Raw genomic sequence first — 15,963 nt, 5'->3', positions numbered from 1 at the left:
GTAAGGAATCCCAGCACAGCAGAACTGGATTAACTTGGTGTTGTAACAAACAAGCTTTCATGGCAATCCTCTGTACATTCCTTCTGCATTTTATCTCTGCCGCTGGTGATTTCAAGTACAGATAATACACCACCACAGCTGTCCATACAAAAATGCCTAAAATGGAAATGTTAATTACAAGATATCAGATGACCACTGCTTTTTAAGGAATGAAAGTCCTTTTCACCAAGTTAACCAGGGAGAATTTTTAATAATTCACCTCATTACAGACCCTGTTTATGAGTGCTGAATAAGCCTTCAGCCACCTTGCTTCACCTGTAAAGGGAAGTGGGGGAGCACTCCCATGATGCTCCGGTGTATTAAATGGCTCTGGTCTTTGTCATAAGGATTACTCATTGTGGAACCGGCTTGGGGCCACCCTGGCAAATGGTGACCGCAGTGAGGAAGCTGTGGAGGCCTACACAAGAGCACTGGAGATCCAGCCAGGCTTCATCCGGTCCAGATACAACTTGGGGATCAGCTGCATCAACCTGGGTGCCTACAGGTGAAGTATGCCTGGGTTCAGACCAGTCACTTGGGGGCCCAACACCCATGTGAGTCTATATGAACTGTTAACAGTCCACCCTTAATTTTCCCATTGAAGGAAAAAAGAAACTTGGAGAGGGACAAAGCCAGGGGGACCTGATAAAAACAGCCTTGGGAGGTCCAGAGCCAGCGTCTGGCAAAGCCAAGCCAAGAATAGAGTTCTTATAAACCTGATGTACAGATAGAATTAATTAGGGAAGAAATATGGTGGATTTATTGTTTAAAATACAATAAAGTTGGAGAAGAAATTAAATGCTGCATTATTATTTAAAATGCCCTGGCACAGTTATGGTCCCAAAAAGCTGCAAAGTCATTGATCATCCTGGAGCTCAGCTATCCCCACCCCGACCCCTGCAAATACTGAAAAGCCAAAGCCTTCAGCTCATGTGAGTTTTATCTATCAATACTTGTTCTATCAGAAATTAAACTAGAACATTTTATGAGATTCATTGAAAAGTACTAAAATATTACATATCAACAGAAATGACATGCTTTACAAGAAAATGGCCACTTTCCACAACCAAGCTATACCAAGAAAGAAGAGTGGTGTGCAGTGGAAAACTCCTTTAATGTCTTGCTTCCTAGAGCCAGTTTCTTTCTCCTCTGTGTTCTGTCTGCTGGGCTACCTCACATGCAGTGCCCAGGCATGAGCAGGTGAGGTGAGCAGATGAGGAGGAGAAAGTGAAAAGGGTCATGTGGTGTCTCAGTGTCATACTGAAAATCATTTGCCTCACAAGCCCCAGGCTCCCCGAGGGCACAGGGGGAACTGTTGGTCTTAACTGCAAGCGCTTTTGCATGAATTGACTCCAGGGCACTTCACAACAAAATCCTACAGTGACTTCCTCTGTCCCTATTCACTTAGGGACTGAACCTCTGCAAGGAAACTTGCCTAAGGCTAACGAGCTAGGACTGAAGGCCAGGTTGTCTAATAATGAGACGTAATTCCTCACTCCTGTCACTACCAGGCAAATCTAGACCACCTTGCTTTTGAGACGAGCCATTTTCTCCCCTTAAAGACAGGTGGCATAGATCACTTGTGCACACAGATAATGTCTCTGGGTCATTCCTGGAGCAGGGAATGCATCGACTAGCAGTGGTAGTAGTGGGCTCCCTTCTCTATGCTCCAAAAGTAAAACTGGCTTTCCTGTTCCCTGTCTGGCACACTCACTTAAGAACAGCTGTTCACTGGAGAACCTGAAAGGTATTCCTGGGCAGCCCACTCGCCCTGGAGAGGAGACCTGGGGCATCACACAGAAGCAACTGACTGTCATTTTGGTGTGCTGCCTCTGGAATTCACCACATCTTAAGATATGCCTTTCTCCCTTTTCAGAGAAGCGGTCAGCAATTTTCTCACTGCCCTCAGTTTGCAAAGAAAGAGCCGGAACCAGCAGCAAGTCCCTCATCCTGCCATCTCGGGGAACATCTGGGCTGCCCTCAGAATTGCATTGTCGCTGATGGACCAGCCAGAACTCTTCCAGGCAGCCAACCTTGGTGACTTGGACGTCCTCCTAAGAGCTTTCAACTTGGATCCTTAAAGGAAAAGAAAGAAATACAGAATAATCCCTCATCTGTTATTATACTAAAAAGGGACAAAACTATTTTATTATCAATTTCAAAAAAAAAAAAAAGAATTTTTAAAGGATAAGCAAAGAGTCAAAAAGGCCATGGTTATATAACCCAAGGGAATTGATTACTATAGACAATACCTGGCCTCTGTTCAGATCCAAAAGCACAAAGCAAGATCAGGTTCAAGAGAAGAACTAAGATTCTCAAGACAAACCAAGAGAAGGTAACTGTGTATACTCTTCCAGGTTACAAGTGGTCTTTGAATTAGTCTGTCCCCCGTCACAGCTGCTGGCACATATGAAGAGCTGTTCATGGGACATAGCAAGACAGTTTATCTGCGGTCAGTGAACTCAGGCTGTCTGTCTACTGAACATAGTTTGGGCCGTTGGCGCATGCACACAACCAACCTGACTAAAGGCAGGCATCGCTTCCCCCTCCCGTTTTAACTTTCACTGTAAGCCTTTGTTTCCAGAGAGAGAGCTTTGCTGGCAAAAGCAGTTTTTGCACTAGACGTTTTTGCTGTTCCCAATGAAATCCTGTCTAGGATTGTACATAAGCACTTTATTAGCGTATTTATGCCTTGCTGGGCTTCGGGTTTGCTGCTCCAGTCCTTAACTTGGGGGGGGGGGGGGCTGGAAGATTTGAGACAGATTTGTTAGCTCAGTGGACCAAATAAAAAATTATGAGAAGAGTTTTCCTTAGCATAGGGTTTTGAAGGCGCATTGCCATAGAATGTAAATATGTTAAACCCAGTTTTCTTTGTGTGCTTTCTGGGATTCTGTGGCTCTTGGTGGGAAGTGAGATTCTGACTCTGCATTCTCCCTGCAGAAGGAAGTTTGGCGATTCTGCAATTTCTAATGAGTTTGTGTTAACTTGTTTTCATATCCTGTTCTCTGGCTTTCTAACTGCCCTGCACAATGATACTCCTTTTAAACTGTTACTATTTTAAATGGTATTTCTTAAGTGTGATAAATACGTTTTTCCTAATGTTAATATGTTTCCTCAGTTCCATAATAGCCCACACTGTCCACCTCCTCAAGTGGTGAGGGACAGAAAGAAGGTCACGTTTGTGACTGAGCTGCACTGAGTGGCAGAGTTCTCCTCGGAAAGAGGCATCTTGGGCTCTAATATGAACAGTCAGCAAGAACCAGGTCTTCTCCATTGGCGGAGGCATCTTAATTGTTGACCTTCCACATATTTCTTCAGATTACTTTGTAGGTGTTTGGAGCTTGGTAGTTATTTCAAAAAAAAAAAAAATGCTTTTATAAAGAATTAGAAAATTGTTGGCAGAACACCAACCAAAATATCATGTTGCTCAGCTCTAATTCTAGTAAATTCTCTGTTCTTTGCCTTGTGCCCTTCCTGCTTCAGAATCTTCCTGGGGGAGGTAGCGTGGCCGAGTGGTCTAGGGAGCTGGATTTAGAATCTTCCTGAAAGTAGTTAGGTCCCAACTTTTTCATGTTCTTAGCTTACTAACAGTTCCCTCTACTAACAGTTGTAGTTACCAAAACACATATTTGGGGTCCAAACAGATTAATTGACTATGGAATTATCTACTCCTGATTAAAAATGTGTCCAGAAGCTGACCAAACCCCTCCATTGCTGTGGAGTCCCCTGGATTATGAGAGGGACCTGAAGTTCACAAGTGACTACAAGTCCTTGAGCTTATCTATCGCACGAGCTTTCTGACTTATAAGGACAAGGTGATGAGGCCACTGTAGTGGTGTCAGGCTTTGCTCTTCATTGTCAATGTTCCCTGTGATGGAACAGTAGCCCCAGCTCAGCAGCAGGACACAGAGACATTAAGGTATCCACTCCTGGGCACAGCAACAACTCACACTACCCTTTAATGGCTGAGCCATCTCTCTGTCCCTGGTCCATGCTTTCTATTAGTCTCAGCAGCAAAGCAAAGCTCAAATATATTTTGAAGAACAGATTTTCTAGATCAGTGGTTCTCAACTTGTGGGTCGTAACCCCTTTGGCAAACTTCTGTCTTCAAAAATATTTACATTATGATTCATAACAGTAGTAAAATTACAGTCATGAAGTAGCAATGTAAATAATTTTATGGTTGGGGGCCACCACAGCACACCACACATTAAAGGGTTACAGCATTGCTCTAGACAGTTAGAAACAGACTGGGAAGACCTCTTCAGGACAGACTGTAGACCACAGCATTTCCTGCTTGAATGCTGCTGATAGTGTAGTGACCATTCCTTCCTCACTCCAAGTGTCACCTACTGGCCACCTGATTTGGATCACTCAAGCCTGTAAACAAAGGGTTCAAAGCAACCTTCATGAACATTCTGTTCATAATGCTCTCCCAGGCCCGCAGCAGCCCCAGATCTTTCCAGGATAATGACCCACCACACCCTCAGCCCTGTCGCCATTCCACACAGGAGCTTATTCTCAGCCTGACTAGTACAAACGTGGGAAGTTTCATTTGATTGCTGCTAAGTGGTGTCACATATTGTGTGTGGCCCACGTTTATTTTACCAGAATACCAAGTAACTTCAAACTCTTAGGGGACAGTTGGCAATTTTCCACTTCACCATTATGTAGATTTTGTAGGACATTTGGTGGAACTTTCTCCACTCCCTCAGTTCTGTCCATCACAATTAAGATTTTCATAGGCTGCCATCTATCAGAAAGTTCAAAATTATTGCCTAAGAGGGAAAGGGTTGGAATTTTCAATGCTATCGTAATGATAGTAAGTAAAAACCAAAAAGGAAAAAAGTAAAACTTTGTATATAGAGAGCCACAGCAGGCATTAAGCAATGAGAATTTAGTCTTTCTCGTGGCATCTGCTTCTCTTTGTTGTATGCTTTTTAAATGTAGAACTGTTGGGGGCTTTTCATCTTCATGGCAAGAAATTGCCTTTTCTCTTTCGGTTTGAAAGACTAGGGCACTCTTCGGAAGCCCTGGGGAAGAGCCTAAGGATGGGACTCATTCATACAATGGCCACTCAGTAGCTCCCAGGGACTGATTTTGATGAAAATCAAATCAGTAAATTGGATGAAAATGCAGAGGAAACCATTAATCACTGCTGAGTTTCAAAATGTTACAAGTTTTGATAGAACATCTGTGTGCAAAGAAGAGGCAGAATAAAGAGAGTCTGGGATGTAGCTCAGTGAGTCCAGCACACCCCAGAACCACATAAACCGACCATGGCGGTGTACAGCTGTAATCCCAGCACTTGAGAAATGGAAGCAGGAAGATCAGGAGTTTAACGTCATCCTGGGCTCTAGATGAAGAGTAAAGGACCTTCTAACCAAGTCAGTCCCAGTGATTCTTCATTCTCTGCACTTTGTCCTGACATCCCTCGCTCCAACCCACCAGAAACTTTAATAACTCACAATGAAGTGCACTTCCTCAGCCAGTCTGATGCCTGCCAGAACAGGGTGGGAACGTCCAGAGTACACTCACTCTCAGATGTATATGCCAATTTTATTTATATTGAGAGGTAGGTCATGCTGACTTTTAGACCAATATCCAAATTCTTTTTTAGATAAAGGCTCTAGTGCATTCCCGCCACATGGGCAAGGCTTGACTACAATTGTAGCTCATCTCACGGTTCCAAACCTCTCACCATAAAGTTTACCTTGCACTGCTGGGGGGACCAGAGGAAAGAGGATGGTCACTGTGTGTCCTCATTTGTGTCTGAACTGCTTCCACAAGGTTGAATTGCATTTACCTTACTGTTGTGATGGTGATAGTGATTTTTTCCTATCCTACCTAGAAGCAGTCTAGAAAGCAGGTATTTGGAAGATTTAATTCATGTGCCATCTTTCTGAGACCTCTTATTTTGAAAATGAAGACACAGGCAACACCCATGACTTCAACCTTGTAACATAGCTTCAAACTGGTTCCCTATGCAAATGTTCCTGCACAATGCCCTTCTCATTTCACTATTTATAGGACTGGCTGAATTATGCTGTTTTGAACTAAGAAGTAGATACATATATTTTTAAAGAGTGTTCATAGACCAACTCTGGCATAAAGTTTGTAAAAAGGCAATTTTTTTAAAAGCAAAAGCATATAACCTCAGGTACAAAACTATTGCATGCATCAGTACTTAAAATCTGCCTATGACTATTAACCAAAGCATGCAAGATACTTTCACTGAATGTAAACTGGCCCACTTACCCCATGCATGACTGGTGTCATAGGCTAACTTGTGTTTCCACTCTTCTCAACAAACAAGCACTCCCTAACGTTCCAGTATTTTCTATTTGCTTTCCCATCTCATCCTGCGACTGTTGGCCTGCTATCACATTGGTATTGACCGATGGTCACAGGTTGGTTCATACACTGTGACTGCCAGTCCGAGGCCAATTTTCTGAGGGATCCAGGTACAGATATGGGTCCTTTAAAACCCACATAAAGCTTGATAGAGCTAAAACTGTGACAAGGCCATACAATTGTCTTTGCACAAGAAGCTTTGAACTCTAAATTCTTAATAACGTAGTTCAAGTTTTCTTTTCAAAAAGTTTAGGAAAACAATAGAAAACACTGGAATTCTAAATTATGTGAGGAGGTTAGAGTGATGTCATATACATGGAGATTGCCCTGAGGCGAAGTGAACGTGGGGCCTCAGTTCCCCGTTGGGATAAAATGTCACAGAGTAGAGTGTATGTAGGTCACTGTTCTATTTGCAAAGTCAAGGTCTCTCTCCCTTCAGAAACTAGATTTGATCAACCTGACCAAAAACACTCCAGTTTAGGGTAGCAGATGGGTTTTATGGCCAATGTCTTCTCTCTGTCTTCTTCTAAAAGGAAGAAGAAAGGCCAAGAAAGGAGAGATTATAGCTCAGTTCAGGGGCTGGGGCTGGGGACATAGCCACATTGGTACAGTGCTTGCCTCCCATGCACACAGCTCTGGGTTTGATCCTGCAAAGCAATTCAACTGGGCATGATGGCACACATCTGTAATCCCAGCAAGGAAGGTCAGAAATTCAAGGTCATCCTTGGCCATACAGAGTTCAAGACCATCCTGTGCTATGTAAGACACTGTCTCAAAAAAAAATTTAAAAGACCTTTATTCAGGTCATATGTGAAAAACAACTTTTTTACCCTTTCATAATATCCCATGCCCTCCCACACACAAGCCCAGAGTCTAAACTAAACTACTCTTCCCCCACACAGAAAAAGACCATGGTGTGGAGAGTAGAGACTTAAGAGGAAATCAAAGTGTGAGGCTTGATAGTTTCTCACACTGCACATAGCTGCTGAAATTGCTACAGAAATACCAAATAAAGTGCTCTGGAGACCAGCGCCCCAGCCTCAGGACCTCCTGAGCTATAGAAAAGGTAGCTGAGTATCCCTCAGCAAGACACAGGGACAGTCCCAGAAAAAGAAGGTGAAGAACAACAAGGAAGCCACTGGTGGCTAAATTGTGGCTTCAGTTTTTCTTTGAATTGATGGGAGAGGGAAATGACGTGCACCCAGTAAATAAACTGGATATCTGCCATCTTGGCTGAGACACGGGCCATTCTCTCAAAGGGATTCCAAAAGGATTGTGCCGTGTGATCAGTGAGTTCATGTTACCATCAGTTAAAGGCCATCACAAGCCCAATTATGAGTCTTTCTTTTCCCACACAGCCTCTGACCCAAGCCCTCTTCAACTTTCATCACCCAAATTTGTTTACATCAGTTGAAAATAGCTGATTAACTCAGTAAACTTTTTACAACCTGTAAGAAGCATTTACTATTTAGAAACATTTCTATCTATTTTGTATATCTATGAATCCTGCGTATCTAGTCCTACCTAAAGTTGTTTTAAGGAAACTGCCACGAGGCTTCCTTATTGTGCTCAATAGCTTTAAAATCTGGGATTTCATGAGATTTCAAGCTGACATAGGTAACAGAGAAAAACTTAACCTTAAATGTTTACACTGAATTTCTAAAATAATACCAACCCCAAATTAAGTGATCTATAGTCAATTAATGGCAATGGGGATTTGAATATTATTGGCATACTATGAGATACTATTTCTGTGGCCTAGTGAATAACACACAGCCTACTCTGCCATGTAGTAAGCCTTTGTCATCGTCTTTCTCTGCATTGCCTTTTGAAATAAAAATAACCACTTATCCTACAGATGTGTTAATTCACTCAGATGACTTATAATTTGCAAAATACCAAGCTTGAGGTAGTGTGTTTATACTTTATTGAAGGCACGTTTTCCTTTTTCACATTACTAACCTGTATTTACATTTATGTAGTTTTAAACTATGTTTCCAAATAAACTTTGTCTGTGGCTTCATGGTCTTTTTGGGACTCTCTCAAGATGGGATTTGGAGTCAGAACCACTTACAGCCAAGTAGAAACCAGTTACTACCGCTTTAAGAGAAGTCCTTTCATTGAGTATCACTACATACAACTTTGCATGAGTTATCTGGAAAGCAGGAATGCATTTGTAGATGAACAACAAACCCTGAAAACTGTTTCCTTTGTTAATTTTTTAAGACTAAAATATTAACCTAAGACTGAAATTTGTGATCTTTTTAAAATAAAAGCATTAAAATATGTGTTACTTCGGGGTCTTTCTTAGAGGGATCAGTCAGACACTAAATAATTTGACCACTGACTGCACGCAGGCTCCATTTGAGTGTAAGACACACCTAGACAATAACAGTAGGAAGGCACGTACACCAAGTGGGAGAATGGGACAGTGTGGCTTTATGAGAGGACTTAGGTCCTTGTTTCCAAGTGATCAGAAAATAGGGGACACGTGGGCTGCAATTCAAACCAACAACAAGCAAAATGGAGTGGGAGACAACATTCCTAGAAGAACCAACAACTAGTCACCAAGGTGCGAATGCCCTTAGTGTTAGCTCATGAAAGGAGACCATGGCAGCTGGGGCTGGAAGCAGGGAGGCTTTAGGAGATGCCCATTGGGGTGAGGGACCAGGGAGACCTCAGGCAAAGGGTAGAGCTCCCCACCCGCCCCAAAGTCTGTTTCCTAAAGTCATCCTGGCCTGGTGAGGTGGACAGTAAAGGAGGCTGCAGGGGGCCAGGACTGAAGCTCAGGCCTCCTCCTCACTCCTCCTTGACCTCTGGTGGCACTTGGCCTTGATGTCTTCCATCCTTTCCTCCAAAAAGTCAAGTTGTATATTTTACTTCCTGCTTCACTGTTGGATGATATAGCACACTAATGTGGGGAATCGGAGCTTTATAACCAGCTCACATTAACTGGAAGCTTTTTAAAGAGTCTCCTACCTCCACTTTCTAAACATCAAGTATTATTCCAGAAATAGCTGCTTTTCTCCATGAGTATGTAACACCAGCCAAGGGTTTAAGGCATTCTTTATGATTTTGTTTATGTGTGTACATGTTCCTGTGTGTACAGGTGGAGGGGGCAGTGCATGTGCATGTAGAGGTCATAGGTCAACCTTGGGTGTCTGTCTCCACGATTTTAAAGTTTATGTGTGTTTGACACGTGTGTGGGGGTGTGTGTGTGTGAGGGGGTGACAGGTCGCTCTGAGGTTTCCTGGCACAGGTTCTGGGAACTGAACCCCCAGTTTTCCAGAGGCTCTTAACCTGAGCCATCCCTGCAGCCCTGTCCACCTTATTCTTTTGAGTCAGGGTCTCTCACTGAGCCTGGGGCTCCCCAGTTCAGGAAACTAGCTGGCCAAAGAGCTCCAGGGTTCCTCTTGACACTGCCTCCCAGCACTAGGATTACAGGTAAGTAAAGTCACACCCAGCTTTTTATGGAGGTACTGGGAATCTGAACTTAGGTCCTCATGCTTGTGTGGAGAGCACTTTCGTGACTGAGACATCACCTCAGCCTCCCTAAACTATGCAGAAAGCACTTAAAGTTTGTATTTTTATCTTATTATTATTTATTATATTATTATTTTTTACTAACTTTACATTCCACAAAAAATACTGCTTCCTGGCTAGTTTTGCTTTAGAGTAGTTTGGGTTTGGGTTTGGTTTTGGTTTTGTTTTCAATGCTGAGGATTCGACCAGGAGCTTTGCACATGCTAGACAAGCTCCTCACTATTGAATACTTTAGCCCCTGATAATCACATATCCACGCATCTTGATTTGGGGAAATGATGGCTAATTCTAGTGTTGTTCTTTGTAGAACTAAACTATTAACTCACAGTAGGCTGGAAATTTGAATGTACTCACTTGAGCTTAGATGGGTGTAGACAGCCTCCCTCAGTCCAACCTGCTGACCTGGTCGGGCCAGATCCCATAAGGTGCTTTTCCTCTGCCATTTACCCCACGGTACACTATGTCCCTCACTGTTAATTTTACCCACCCCATAGCTGATTGTTGCAAATGAAAGAGGAGCAAACTGGGCTGAGTAGAAAAAGGTCCCCTGGATTCAAAGCTAACTAAAATGCAAAGCTGACCTTCAGACCCACCCAACCTGACCCGGGAAAAAGGAGGCTTCAGAGAAACAGTCAAGGTAATAACTAAAATCTACTTTGGATTTAAAATTGAAATTCAAAATCATCCAGATAGTGTGATGCACGCCCTTCATCTCAACACTTGGGAGGCTGGGGCAGGACAACTGTGGGTTTGAGGCCAGTCTGGGCCTCATAGCTAGACCTGTGTCAAAAAAAAAAAAAAAAAAGTGAAGGCAGTATGACTACAACAACCGTCGCCTCATTGATTGACAGGGCTGATCCCTGATCTGGCCAGGCAGTGGTGTCTCCTTCCTCCCTCACTACATCATATGCGTCCCTCCAAAAGCTGTACACACAACCTCCCCCAAACAGAGAAATGTCACTTTTGGCCAAGAGTATACAAGTCCCTGCATTTCCCTGCTGGATCCAAACAAGCTCTCAAAAAAAAAAAAAAGTAGAAATCTTCTTGGCTTAATATATATTTACAAAGTCTGACCCCATAAAATGATAGCTACAAAAGAAAATGTCTAATGGCAAAGGTCTGAAACTGATGACTCTGTCCTCATAAAATGTTCAGAATGAGTATCAATTAAACTAATTCATTCAAATAGGAAAAAATGGCGATTTAAAGTTAGTTCAACTACATAAGCATTTCACACTTTCTCTCTCTTCAGATAGCCAAGGCTTCCCCAGCCACTCTCTCACTCTGGGCTATGGGCTTGGGGTTTGCTTCTATCTCAGAGCAAGGTAAAGCTAGGGAGAGAGGGAGCCACCTGCCAGTGCTGGCCCCACCTCCCTTCCTCATCCCCAACACCAGCCCCCACTCTGGCATAAGACTCCATCCAGCTCACCTGCTCCAGCACATGGAACCTGCAACTCTTCCATCCACCACTTCTCCATCAGCCTCAAAAGCCAGTTTGCTGTTTGCCCATCTCCTTTCTCACATTTGAAAACTAACACGCCACCTATCAGCCACCACCCACTTCTCTCCTTGGAGCAAAAATTCTTTAGTTTCCTGTGTTTAAAATCTGCAATTCCTCTCCTCACGTCTCTCCTCTGTCCTTGCTCTTGTATCATCCAGCCTAAACAAGAGTCCTAAACTTCAGTCCAGATGGGTCACTGCTCTGCTGAAGACCCTTGATGTTCTATACTCTGGAGTCTTGCCCCAGGACAGCTGCCCCCCTCCTTTGACCTCCTGTCCCATCATGCCCTTCTCTCCAGCCCTGCTGAGCTTTCGCTGCTTGTATGAGAGCGCAGACATTGCCACCACTGGAAGCCTCCACACCAGTTCCCCCAAACACCCACCTGAATGGCTCCTTCTCCTGCAAGTCTTGGTCTAGGTCTCATATCACAGTGCCACCTCATCCCTGGACACCCTGTTTATCAGAATCAGCCCCCGTTCCCTGCTCCATGCTCCCATGGCACTCCGTATCTTTTCACACATCACAGAATATTACTATTTTGTACACTTAGCATCTGGTGTTGCTAGGAAACTAATTCAACAAGGGCAAGGAGCATGTCTACTTTATTTACAGACACACTGTAAACAAAATAACACATAGAACATGGTAGATGTTTGTTTATTGTAGGATGCACAGATTAACAAGCCAGTTGGCTGAATGAAAATCTCCAGGAAAGTTTGTTTGGAAAGCAATAATTAATTGTGGTGCAACATTTATTTTAAAAATACATTGGATTAAACAAGGGCTCAAAACTCCCTATAGGCTGCAAGAACCATTTGGGCTAATGAGTCCTGCGTCCACCAAACTATCCTATGTTTTACATACCTCATCTGAGGAATCACACAAGGAGAGATCAAGTCACACTTCTGTAAGTCAAGCGAAAGAGATATGATGTTGCGCCTGAATGCCCCATCCCTGACATGCTACTTCCCTACTTCCCTACCTTTAAAAGGACTGGCCACCTGCAAAGACAAATTTCACCTTTTCCTGTTATATTTTCCTATGGTGACTGAATTCTGTCACTGACTGCCTTGGAAAAATTGAGCTAAAGAATCAATAACATATAGTGGAATGATGAGAAGGGAGGACTCTGCTGTTAGGCAGTAGCAGCAAGCTTACAAGCATTTTTCTCTGAACCATAAATAATATCTCACTGTGCCAACCACTCCCTCTTATCCTCTCACCAAAACCATGGCCTACCACTGACATCAGGCAATGACTAAGACTTTCAAAATACATAGGTTCATTCTTTTAAAACCTTTGAGCCACAGAGAGATATATTTTCAAACAGTACCATACCCTGTGTACTAAGCAAAACAATGTCCCAACCCCAAAGACATTACTAATGTCTATACTCTAATACCTGTGCGTTATGATTGCGTTGTCTGATATAGCCAAAGGAATTTGTAGATGTGATCAAATTAAAGGCTTCTGTTTGTTTGCACAGGGTCTCTTGTAATCCAGGCTGGACTCTAACTGCCTATTTTGATGAGGACTCTGAACTCCTGATCCTCCTGTTTCCAGCTCCCTGCTGTAGAGGTCACAGGAATATACTGAGGTTAAGGACTTTGAGGTGGAAGTGGTCTAAATCACCAGAGTGAGTCAATGCACCCTGGAATTCTTATAGGAGGAGGCAAGGGATCTACTCAATGGAGATGTGAGCATGCCTGATATCAAAGCTGTCAGGATCCTGCCAGCTTGAGAAAGAGAGAGAGAGAGAATGAATTTTGAAAATATAGGAGTGAATTCTTCCTGCCCCAGCATTTTAGCCTCATAGGATGAGGGAGTGGATGTGTTATTTTAAAGCAAGTTTGTGGCAATATGCTATAGTAGCAACAAGGAACTTATATACAATAGAAATGTACTGTCAGATAGGCTAAATCCCCCATGTAACACATTCACTCTGCTACTACCACTGGACAGCCAGAGCCACAGAGGTTTCTGTGTGACTGGATAACCAACAGGAAAAGTCCAGATGTCAGCCTCCCGGACCCCCACCATCCCAACCCTCCTTCAAGGTGCTGACATCTGCTGGGGACAGGAACCAAGGCTGCCTGGTCACATCAACAAGCCATGATCAAAGGAAATCAGGCATGGTCTTGAGTTCCCCATTCACCACAGACGTCATCAATTTATTTGGCATTTTTCAAACAAAAAATAAACAAACAAGAGTCATAAAGGAACCTGAGTTTGTGAGAATAGCTTTTAATTTAAAACTATCAAAGCAATAAATTATCCATCTCTTTCCATCACAGGCAAGTGCTCTCCCAAACACTTGAAGTAATTTCCACACCAACCGTGACTAGTGCAAAATAAATAAATACCAGGTCTTCCAGCAACCAACAATAACACTGTTGGGCAGGTGGACACAAGTCAGGCTCCACCTCCAAGCTGAGGAGTACTGAGATCCATGAAGCCTTTCCACATGCCCAGCTGTGAACAGACTAGACAACACCCAGGGAGGGGAACCACAAGAGAATGCAGCCTGAGGCAAAAGCAGTGTGCTCAAACCCCTGCCATAGCTAACACCCACAGCACCCTGAGGATGCTGGGAAAGCAGGTGCTGGTCCACAGGGCAGCACCAAAGCAAGGATGAAGGACAGCCATTGGGGATGCACTACTTTTGTCTCTAAACTGGGGAGATGTATTTTTCTAAGCAGAAAAATCTTGTAATTTCTGGGGCTTGTTCAGTACCTCAGGTGTTCCCGATGTGTTGCTTCGATTTGGAGCCTCTCTAGAATTCTCTTCTTACACATGGCATTTCCTGCCTGCCTCACACTGTGGCACACTAATGGAAGGATATTAGCCACAGAACCAAATGTTTCAGTAGCCACAGTAAGAACAGATGGCAATCTAGTGAAATTAATTTAAATATTAAGTTACCATTACATTAAATCAATGTATCACACATCATTTGCAAACCACATGATAAGAGAGTCATACTGTTTGTTGAAGCCTTCAAGTTTTTGTGTACATTTTAAGTGTGCAGGACAATGTTAGGATGGACTGGCCAAATCCCACCACACTGGAGGGCTACAGAGTCTTCCATAAACCCTAAGGATGATTTATTGATTGGGTGTGCTGATTGAGTTTTATTTGTTTTTGTTAATTTGACCCAAGCTAAGGTCATCTGGGAAGAGAGAACCTGGACTGAGAAAATGTTTCCATTAAGATTAACCTGTGGGCAAGCATATGGGGCATCTCCCTGATTAATGATTGTGGGAGGGCCCAGCCCATTGTGAGTGGGGCCACCCTTAGGCAGGTTGTCTTGGGTTGTATAAGAAAGCAGGCTGGCAGGGCAGTGGTGGCACACGCCTTTAATCCCAGCACTCGGGAGGCAGAGCCAGGCGGATTTCTGTGAGTTCGAGGCCAGCCTGGTCTACAAAGTGGGTTCCAGGAAAGGCGCAAAGCTACACAGAGAAACTCTGTCTCAAAAAAACAAAAAGAAAGAAAGAAAGCAGGCTGAGCAAGCCATGGGGAGCAAGCTAGTGAGCAGCATTCCTCCAATGGCCTCTGTCTCAGCACTTGCCTTTAGGTTCTTGCCTTGAGTTCCTGCCCTGCCCTTTCTTCATGGTAGACTGTAAGTTATAAGATGATATGAACCCTTTCCTCCCCAAGGTGCTTCGGTTGTGGTCTTTATTATACCAGTGAAACAAAGTCGGACAAGAGGAAACCCTGGTGGCATCAGGAAGGAGGTCCTATCCACCAACTTAACAACACGGGCCTTGTCTGTCATCTGGAGTTTTTACCTCACAGGCAGAAGCATATGTATCTAACCCCATTGTGTGCTCTGCCCAGGTCTCCTGGCAGCTCCTCACAAGCTCTAGAGACCTGTGATGAGTGATGAGGGAGACAGACTTTCTAGGACAGACAGCTTTCTCCGCACTTATCTGGGGATCGGGGCTATCCTCAGGGGAATCGGGGTTTTAAAGTATTGTTCATTGTTAGACTGAGCTGAAGGTCGCTCTGAGACTTTTCCAAGAGGGTGCCACAGATGAAATACTGCTTGCTTTTGCTTTGGAGAAGGACAGTCACAAAGACCTCACAGACTGAAGAGTTCTGAGCTCCACAGTGGGGGAAACGGGATTACCAAAGAAAACAGACCAGGAACAGAAATAGGGTGTAGCCTAACAATGACAGAGTCAGACACCCCAACTTCTGATGGCCACAGCTCAGGCCTGATTCTGGTTGTAATCACCGAAAAATAAAAACAAAATGTGGTTGTAGGACAGAAAGGGACTTCCCAGATTATCTGGCCTAACCTCCTGGTCCATAGACAAAGGCCTAAAGAGGAATAATAACTCAGGCAGATCACACTGAGAGGCAAAGCCAGGACACAAGCTCATGTCTAAGTCTGCAGCTCAGAGAACGGGAGCCTAGAGCCATTCAGGAGAGATAGCAGGCACATTCTCTTGTAGATTTGGGGAAACGGCTAGGCAGTTCCAACACTGATATAAAATGTCATTAAAATATGATTCTTCCAAGAT

At 43.7% G+C, this 15,963-nt stretch overlaps 1 protein-coding gene across 10 annotated transcripts in view; it reads left to right on the top strand.

Annotated features, from left to right (window-relative positions):
• Positions 1 to 3,408, top strand: part of Pex5l (peroxisomal biogenesis factor 5 like) — a 203,980-nt gene extending 200,572 nt beyond the window's left edge. For all 10 annotated transcript variants that reach the window (XM_036189330.1, XM_036189329.1, XM_036189328.1 and 7 more), the window contains 2 exons: positions 387 to 544; positions 1,916 to 3,408. In XM_036189330.1, the coding sequence (XP_036045223.1) occupies positions 387 to 544; positions 1,916 to 2,120 (363 nt within the window). In that variant the 3' untranslated portion in view covers positions 2,121 to 3,408. The remainder of the gene's footprint in view (positions 1 to 386; positions 545 to 1,915) is intronic.
• Positions 3,409 to 15,963: the final 12,555 nt, after the last annotated feature.

Source organism: Onychomys torridus, chromosome 6 (assembly GCF_903995425.1).
Source record: "Onychomys torridus chromosome 6, mOncTor1.1, whole genome shotgun sequence".
NCBI classification, from domain to species: Eukaryota; Metazoa; Chordata; class Mammalia; order Rodentia; family Cricetidae; genus Onychomys; species Onychomys torridus.
Note: the sequence above shows the minus strand (reverse complement) of the source record. Positions and strands in the feature narration are given on the sequence as shown.